Below are 9,821 nucleotides of genomic sequence, written 5' to 3'. Positions count from 1 at the left end.
TTAACCATGATGCGACAAGAGCTTCCCATAGCCTACCCTCCTATGGGAGATACAAACAGTAAACACTACAAGAATTCCTGGCTCATTTAACTCTCTTTTCATTGCCTTCCCTTTATTTCCCTTCAGGCCTGGCACAAACAAACAGGCTTGTATTCCAAAAGTATTTTTTAAACAGTTCCAAGGGAAAGTCTGCTGATATGAACTCCTGGAAACAGGGAGAACTCCTAGAGAGGTCTACAATTCTTCATTTGACAAGAAGTTTTTACATGAAAGGTCAATCTTTTTTGGATACTGACTTGCAAAAATAACTTGAGTGCCACCATCTAAAAAGTGCTGATACACATGGCGCCATTTGTGAGAATTCAGGTACTTGTGGGATTGCTATTAGCACTAGGTAGAGGTATTGTGCAAAATCCTGGGTGCAATTTCACCCCACTTTTCAGCTGCTGGCACTGTACAGAGGGAAAAATAGGTATTAGCTACTTTTTTTTTTTTTTTTAAAGCAACAGAGCTACTCAAACTACCTGCAAACTACGGTTAATGTACATGTAAGTTTGTCATGCATCAAAAGCCAAATTTTAACAGTATGTGAAAGGCCAGCATGTATGTATTTAGCTGGATCCCTGAACTTCGACAGTTATTCATATGCAGAGGTCAGATTGTACCTTTACTCTGACAGCATTATCACACCATACCACATACTGTATATCTGCATTATTCTAAGATACAACTCTCCTCAGTACTTAAACATTACCCTTTATTATACATCAACTAATTTATATTTTTGTTTTTTCTCTTTTTTTTTTTAATAACAGAGGAAATGTTAGAATTATATAACCATTCTTTATGGTATTCAAATAAATCTAGATTCCAGATTTTTACAAGGAGGATGGAATGTCCAGCTGTTTGTCCACTCCAACAGCTCTTGCAGTTCCTGTTCAAATGATATGGCACATCCTGTGAAATGAAACTAGCCACCAAAAAAATAAGTCTCAAAACACATTAAAAATGTACACACACTAAAAGTAATTTATACTGACAAATAAGGAATGTTGTTTATTAAGGCTGTGCTTTAGAAAGAGGGTGTTTAGGGTTAAGTAGCCTTCATCAAGGCACAGAATGGGAAGAGGTAAGCACAGCTCTCTGTAGAAGAGGTTATGTACAACCACCAGTGGGATGTGCATGCACACAAACACAATTTAAAACTGCACAGCCGGTCTTTGTAACAAAACTGAACAAAGTCAAAAGGAATTACTGTGACTTTTTAATAGCCACAGTTTTACTTCATTATTAAAAACATGGGAAATATTTCCAAACATAAAATTCACAATTTGAATAAATGAAATATTTTAAACAAAGTGCTTCACAGATCTGAACCCTGCATGGTTGTGCTGTCTGGTCTAGAAGCATTTTGTAGACATCATAGGAGCATTTCACACAAAACTGAAAATGTCATTCAGGTGAATAAGAAATAGGACATTTCCACAGACATTTCTAATGTTTTTACACTTTCAAGTAGTTGAGTTCTTAACAGCCACTGGTTTTGTAACAAATGTGTGCTACAGCAGTATGGGTTCGTGGATTCCTTTAGCAGCAAAGGCCCATTTCAAAGGGCACGTGGTCTTTTCGGGTTGATCTGTTTACTGGCCTGTTCCTCCTCTTGTAGAGCTGCCCGGAAAGATTTCACTTTATCTTTAATGAAGAAGAGAGAATGAGTACTGATGTGGCTGCGCTCTACACGGATCTTGAAACTAAGCCCTGATGCACAACAAAGAACACTTCTCCACAAACATAGCTGGTGCTACAAACTGCAAGAGGATTGATATAAGCTTAAATTCAATACTCACCATACAAACAAGTTGCTTAGCAACTTAGTCCCTTCTTAGGTGCTACCCCTGTCTCTAGGCAGGAGAGGTTTGGAAACTGCACAATTGCATTCCCAGCATGTAACCTGTTCACACTTAAATTCTGCTTCTAACTTCCAGAGCATAGGGAAATACACACCACATACATCCTTTCCCTTCCCAGCAGCTTCCAAACCATCCTTAAGAGGCATACAAAATTCTATTTAGTGTACTATCAGTTACTTCTGTACATTCTAAAACCCAGCAGAGCACATTCTACTCCCCCCTGTTTTTCTATGAATGTGAAAAGCATTTGTGATTAAATTTTGGAAGTTATTCACCTTAAACAGATAAATGCATCATTCATTTGTTTCATCATAACTATAACAAGAACAGGAGAAACCTGAGAAAGGAAATGTGACATCCTTTCATATTCCTATTCCTCTCCCCCTCCATTCCCCAGTAATATGCCCAAGAATGGGAAGAAGGAAACCAAAATGACAGCATAAACATGTTAGTCCCAGAGTGAGGAATAAAAGCTGAAATATTCAGTGACCATTATGTGCCATGAGCAGAACACAGAAGATACTAGGAGAAAGAATTTTTGACTTAACAGTTCTTCTCTCATATAAAGCTATACATTTATCAAGCTGCCTGTAAAGGTGCAAGGATCTCTTAGATAGCCTTTACCTCCAGTACCTTGTTTCAAAAGCAGTATCTAGTAAGTTTTCAAAGAACAGGGAGTCACCTAAACTGTGTTTTTTCACCGCTGGTGTCTCAAATTTTCTTCTGAAGGTGAAGCTATCATCCACAAAAAACAAAGGAATGTACCCCCAATTCTTTGCTAAGGTATACTGGCGCCAACACATGCTTAGAAGGGAAGCAGGCCACATCTGATTTGCTTTATGTATTCTAACTTACAGCAGATACTCAGACTGAGTAAAAATGAAGATCTTATCTTACAAGGAGTTTTCTAACACAGATCAAAAAAACCTCACCCCCGCTCCTCAGCCCCACCCTTGAATTTTTACCAGTAGAGCATGCCTGCTGGATTCCAAAGTGTTACAGAAACTAAAATGAAAAATTCATCCCCATGAGGTACCAAGCTGACAAGCTGATTTTAGAAGACAAGTGGAAGAGTCAATTTTGGGCACTAAGAATTATCTGCAGTTTTGTTTTCAACAAAGAGAGGCTGACAAAATTCAGGCAGAAAGGCTGCTAAAGAAAAAAGTAAGCTAACAACCAAGCTACTCAGAGCTCAGTGCCACTCTTAAGTACAATCTTAAAAATGACAGCAGGCTCCCTGCTACACTACAGAATGCAACAGAGCAGGAACTGGGAGTTCCTACTACTTTTTCCTCATTGCATTACCTTCTTTTTTCATACAGGTCATTTGGATTTTCTTTTCCCTTCCTTTATTGTTTTGGAACAAAGGAAAAGAAAAGGAAAGTTGCAGGATCAAGTTTATACTTCCTGAAGGTAAAGCAGAGATTCTTCCTTTAAACTAGGACGAACTGAGCACAGATGTGAACTTGTTCTTAGGCAGCAGAATAAATGTTCCTTCCACAGGACATTGCAGGGCAGCATAAGGGGAAAAAAGACCCTAAAACATAACCACACTCCTTTTTTTTCCCTCCTCATTATTGCTGCAAGTCTCCATGGCATATGAAAACACACTGCTAATAATGGACACAAACGTGATTAAAAGTAATCTACCTCTAAGTTCGGTCAGGATATCAATTTTTTGCTCTAGAATTGCTTCAAGTTGGGTAGCATAAGAATCCACATCATAGTCTACTTCTTCTGTCATCTCAAGAAGCGCTTTTTCATCTTCCAGCCATCTAATAGATTCCTAGATAAAAGTTTAAAAAAAAACCAAAAACACTAAATACATTAGCAAAGTTTCAGGACAAAAGAGCTGAATTAGACCTTTTCTCAAGATGACCACGCTTCTACTCTCTCGTCATTTCAATATAACAGATTAGTGGTTATGAGATCTGTCTCTGTTTGCAACAATGGGGTTAGCATAATAAAACAATTTAGAAATGCCTGACAGCAGCAGAATGACCAGATGATATCCTACGTCTTCAAGAGTATGCACTTTAATTAGGAACACCTTAATTCCTGGATTAGGATAAAACAAAGTAAAGCTCCATCTTTTACCTGGAAGACAGCCCTGTGGTCTTCTACTACTTGCTCTTCCATTTCTACCATTTGGGACACAGCTTCATGGAAAGTAAACAACTGCGGAGAAACTTCCTCTTCCTACAAACAATAGTTAGGCTTGTTAGTCTGGAAACAACTGTGACTACAGGAAATATATTGAATGTGATCCATCTCATCACAGAACACAAAAAGAAATATGCAGAAGGCAGAACCTGTACCAAAAATAGTATTTAATACTTCTAACAATAAAATCTCCAGAAATGAGTGCAGAAGGCAATAAATTCAAAATGTGCACAGAGTTAAATTTAGTTCATATTCACTAAAAATTTCCAGCCACTAATCCTAGTGAATACCAGAAAACGGAATATTCCACATTAAAAAAACAAGTTAAAACAGTGGGAAGAGGAAGTCACAAGGGAAGAATGCTAATTTCTAGTAGGTTTTAATGCCTACAGAAAACTCTGGTTTTCTGTCAGGGCTTTTTGTTGTGCGTATCGCAACAGAAAGACAACAGTTTTCAAAAAAAGAGAACAGCAATTACATTCAATACATTTCAGGAAATCAAAATTAAATTAATCCTTGGGAAAAGAAGTGGAATAAATGTAAAATGACAAATCTAAAATGTACATAGTGATTAATACATTAGAAGAATGCACAACATGCATTTGTAAACCGGGGCAAACAGGGCTTCTTTAGAAATTAATAGTTAACAATGAAAGGGGAAAGTGCTAGGTAGGCTGGTGTCCCAGGATACTTCTAACTGCCTAAAATAATGTGAAGCTATACTGAAAAAAATGCACACTAAAGAACGCCAGAGCCTAGAGCAGACCCTGCCTAGACATTAAAAGCCCTAATTAGCCAGGAAGATAAAGAAAAGTAAAACATTCTCCTCTCACTTGTATGGGAATGAACATACTTGGTAGTGTTACGTTCATGGCTGGACTGGATGATCTTAAAGGTCTTTTCCAACCTCTACAATTCTACGATTCTAAGATTCTATAATATCATAAAGTGAAAAGGTGAAGAGGCATGCTGTATTTACTTAATGATCTTGCTAACAGTCTATAAATATACATTACTCTGGATTTGTTCTGCCACTGTATTTATCATCATCTCTTTCCATGTAATGCTGTAAACCACTCACATTTTGTTCACAAAGCAGTTTGAGATCATCTCTCTGAGGAGAGCTCCCCACACCCCACTGTGTCTCCAAGTCATCGATCTGATTTGGAGCATGGTGTATAATAGGACGGATATCTCCTGCGGCACTAGGATCGACCGTCAGCTCCTTCACCCTACAAGCAGAAAATGTTTCATTTGTAAATTAGTAACTTCCTGTGAAAAAGTGTCACAACCAAAAATAAAGCTCTATGGGTTTATGCACAATTAATTCATTTAATAAGGATGATGATGTCAGCTTCATAAATTTCATGTACTTTCAGTGACAAAAAGATGTTAGTCCACCTCCTGAAAAGCATGGGCCATTGAATTTCAACTACTTGCAGGTGGATTACAGTCCGTCTTCCAGCAAGAGGCATTTTCTGATTGAAATCTTACTACTAGTTAACAGTTAAGAGAGCAAAAATCTCCAAACCCTCAATATTAACTCCTTAACAATGAGTAATGTTTGAAAGAAAAGTTCATTCAGCACCTTAAACCTGACCATCTTTCTTCTTCTCTGCACACAACTGTGCTTTAAAAAAGTTGGTCAATCAGTACCCCACTAGCTGTTACAAGCAAATCCACCGACAAAATAACAATTTGCAATCAAGTATTTCAGAAAATGAATAGATCCTTTAATTAAAACAATTTCAAAGGTGAAAATACTTATTAAAATGTTAGGCTCTTGCAGCATGAAAATAGTTTAAAAGCAAGTTTATGAAACAGACACATCAAAGTCTGCAAGTATAGCAAGTTTTAGAACATATTCTTCATTTTTTTAAAGGGAAAAATGTTTTTTTTCAAGTAGCACTTATTTACCACAATGGAAACTGGTTTTCATTCATCTTCAGAGTGATGAACAGTTTTAAAAATATGCATGTATGAAAATTGTTTTCTTTTTTAATTAGAGATATTAAAATTACCCTAAATGCAGACTTGTCAGATTTGGTCCACACTAAATGTACAAAGTTGACATCACCATTTTTTTTTTTTTAAACGTATGAAGGAAACTAGCAAGCCTGGATACAGATTGTGGATGTTTAAGGAGGGTGAACAAAATACTGGGAAGATGATTGCAGATCATGCAGAACCATCACCTGCCAAACAAAATAAAAACAAAGTATGTGTGACTCAAGGCAAGGGGACTAATGAAAGGTTGGTCTGTAAAATTACATAGCCAAAAAGAAAACTCAAAAATAAAGATTCCATGTATAGAATGAAGTAGACCTGGTGATTGAAGGAGAAAAGTCGTCATACTCATAGGAAGGAGAGAGATCAGAGCGACTGCCACTACCCTGTGAGAAGGGAATGTCCGAAGGACTAATTCCAAATTCCTTTACTCTGCAGCAGCAAAATACAGCAGCAAATTAAAAGAAAATGTTCTCATAAACACAATTAAAATGACAACTCTTTGTTTAGCATAATTCTTTAATAGTTTAACTACAAAATTATTTTTGCATTAAAACACAAGTGTGCCAACTTATTTAAGCCTTCTGCAAACAGAGTTACAGATCACTAACAAAACTGAACAAAACCAGTGCTGCTAATTTGCAGGGGACTATAATAGCAGTGTTTTCAGAAGAGTAATTCCAGATTTCAGTTTGTGCAGTTAATACAATTTGCTCTACATTCCACTAAAGGGCTCCTTTTAAAATATCAAACTGCTACAGCCACAAAACTTTAAATTCTATTCTGCTCTCTGTCTTAAACTGAACACACACTGGTGTCCAGCACCTGAAAACTAACTGTACTATGAAAACCATATACTGCTAGAAAAAACTAAAATACTACACAAAACACAGGAACCAACTTTACAGTGACAGGCATTTACTCCATAACAACATACAAATTTAACACCAAGGGGAAGGAACAGTTTCAGCATAACTATGTAATATACTAGAAAAAGGTGTTTAATTAGTTTTGCAGTGTCTTTTTGTGGAGTCACTTCAAGATAAGGGGTAAAAGATCCAGTGAGTCTTGATGAATGTGCAAGGTTCTTCATTATGTTACTGTAAGCAGGGGAGTAGATGCCTCCTTCTCACCAGGAAGGAAATCACATAGACTGGTCCAAGCCAGGCAGATTTGCTACCGGCTCCCTTGATCCAGACACAGAGACATCTGGATATCAAGAGGAGTGGGCAATAAGCTTTCCTAGCAGCCCTTTGTGCCCAGCTACTGACTGGACAGGGTGTCCAGCCAAGCAGGAGCAGACATGGTTCTGCCCTGTCTTTCACTGGGGCAAGCAGGCCACTAGATGGTAGCCTCTTCTGGCCAAACCAGGGTTTCTGATGGCCTAGAGGCTTGTTTGCCTCCTTTTGTTCTTTGCAGCAAAGCAGGGGGGGTGGGGGTGTCTCTGCGTCACAGGTCTGAGTGCAGGGATACACAGGACCTGATCACTCCATCTCCACAGGCATAAACCAAAGAACTGCAGCAGGGGAAGGCACTGTTCACACTCACTGAAGAGAGACGAAGACTTTCAGAGAGCAGTACAGGTCTCAGAGATGCTGCATCAGCCTCTGGAAGTGCTAATTTCTCTACACTGATTATAAAGTCACTGTTGGATTAACTGACTCTTTACTTAGGGGTCTCAGGTATTTGCCTGAAGTCGGGAAGTGTAGTATGAAACAGACTGGCAACTGCACACAATTCCACGAAAGGGATGAAAAAAAACCTCCACAATGCAGAAAGATATTTCAGCTAATACTCCAGGGAATCATCATAAATACTGACTACACCTAATGCAAGAGATGGTGCGTCTAGAGCAGGGGCAAAACTCATAGGGGCATCTCCCACATTCCTTGCAATCCACATTATCCATCTCTGGATAATAGCTTATATGCAGTTTCTATTGATTCTATTGTAATGGTTGTAAAAAGTGACAATTTAAATTAAATGTGAGCCTGGATCAGTAATTTGGTTTTAATCTTATTAAGAAATGCAAGTACGACAAAATTACTCAAGTAGCTAAAATAATTATGTATCATGGAACAACAGTATCCCAAATGTCAGTGGTCAACAGCCAGTATAGCTATAAGCAATAACATTTTCCGTACCTATTTGCATATCTCAATGTATTTAGAGTATTTTCACATGATGCCATCCCTGGAGAAATTGTAGCGATCTGGAGAAAACAAGCCACACATTAATAAATCGCTTTGTACAGATGAAAGGGTAGATGAATTCAAATTAACTTTTTTTTTTAAATCTCCAGTTTAATTTGAGATCTTCTACAAAAACTGTCTACTACATACAGCTGTCCCTACACATCTCATCTCAAGGAGAGAGATGTCAAATCAAAGCTTCAATTTAATTTTTTTAACCATACCTGGAACATCAAGAATTCATAGAAATTTCAGTCAATTTCCCGCATCTCACTGTCTTGGTAACATAATATCTAAGTGCAAAACTCTAACTGAAAAAATAAAGACTTCTCAAAAAGGGAAATATGCAACTCAGCAGAAAGTAAGTCTAATATATCATTGTCCTGGTTTCAGCTGGGATAGAGTTAATTTTCTTCCTAGTAGCAGGCACAGTGATGTGTTTTGGATTTAGGATGAGAAGAATGTTGATAACACACTGATGTTTCAGTTGTTGCTAAGTAGTGCTTATGCTAGTCAAGGACTTTTCAGCTTCCCATGCTCTGCCCGGTGCACAAGAAACTGGGAGCGGGCACAGCCAGGACAGTTGACCCAAACTGACCAAAGGGCTATTCCATACTATATGATGTCATGCTCAGTATAGAAACTGGGGGGGGGGGGGCGTTGGTGGTGTGGAGAGTTGGCTGGGGGGCAGCAATCGCTGCTCGGGAACTGGCTGGGCATCGGTCGGCGGGTGGTGAGCAATTGCATTGTGCATCACTTGCTTTGTATATTAGTATTATTATTATTATCATTATTATATTGTTATTATTATCATTACTATTTTACTTTATTTCAATTATTAAACTGTTCTTATCTCAACCCAGGAGTGTTTCTCACTCTTACTCCTCCGATTCTCTCCCCCATCCCATCAGGGCAGGGGGAGTGAGCGAGCAGCTGCATGGTGCTTAGTTGCTGGCTGGGGCTAAACCACAACAATCATGCAAACAATTACCAGATTTTTTTTTATATATATATCTTTGTAGGCTGTTCTCCATTCAAGTAGACTGTACACTGATTTGAGAAATCTATTTTGGCCACAGTCCAAAGCATGTGTTTAACTATTTTTTAAGTAAAGATTTTTTTTTTTTCTCAATTAGGAGTTATCTGTAAATAATAACTGATAGCTAACTTCTTATCAAACGTATTTAGAACCTCTAAGTCTTTCCTTTCCCAGTTAAATAAAACACCCTGAGGATCTCACCTTCTTTTCAGCACTCAGCAAAAATAATAGCTGTGATCAGGCAACAGTGGCATCATTATTTGTCCTAGCTTCTCTCAGTAGTACAATTTTTTCATCTGTGCTCCTTTCAGGAGAGCCATAAAGGCACTACCCAGGACAAACACCTCTATGATCCTACACATTAACAGTTTTTGTGGTAGCACAGCATCAGCAGACTGAAACTTATGAAGATTAGATAATCCTGGTCTTCTCTTTCATCCTGCTGCCTGACATTGCTGTACAAAAGCCCAGGTAGTCATCCTGAGAGGAATTTCTCCTACTGGGGAGAAA

General features: G+C 38.1%; 1 protein-coding gene across 3 annotated transcripts in view; it reads right to left on the bottom strand.

Annotated features, from left to right (window-relative positions):
• Window positions 1-1,606: 1,606 nt before the first annotated feature.
• KIF2A (kinesin family member 2A) overlaps window positions 1,607-9,821 on the bottom strand; it is a 56,937-nt gene continuing 48,722 nt past the window's right edge. For 2 of the 3 annotated variants that reach the window (XM_075725872.1, XM_075725873.1), the window contains exons 16-20: window positions 8,225-8,292; window positions 5,155-5,305; window positions 4,008-4,109; window positions 3,561-3,696; window positions 1,607-1,692 (exon numbers count right to left, since the gene is read on the bottom strand). In XM_075725872.1, coding sequence (XP_075581987.1) covers window positions 1,607-1,692; window positions 3,561-3,696; window positions 4,008-4,109; window positions 5,155-5,305; window positions 8,225-8,292 — 543 coding nt within the window. Of the gene's footprint in view, window positions 1,693-3,560; window positions 3,697-4,007; window positions 4,110-5,154; window positions 5,306-6,398; window positions 6,513-8,224; window positions 8,293-9,821 lie in introns of all 3 variants that reach the window. The other variant, XM_075725871.1, reaches the window with a different exon arrangement.

This window comes from Pelecanus crispus, chromosome Z, assembly GCF_030463565.1.
Source record: "Pelecanus crispus isolate bPelCri1 chromosome Z, bPelCri1.pri, whole genome shotgun sequence".
NCBI lineage: Eukaryota > Metazoa > Chordata > Aves > Pelecaniformes > Pelecanidae > Pelecanus > Pelecanus crispus.
This window is presented reverse-complemented; position numbering and strand designations above follow the sequence as displayed.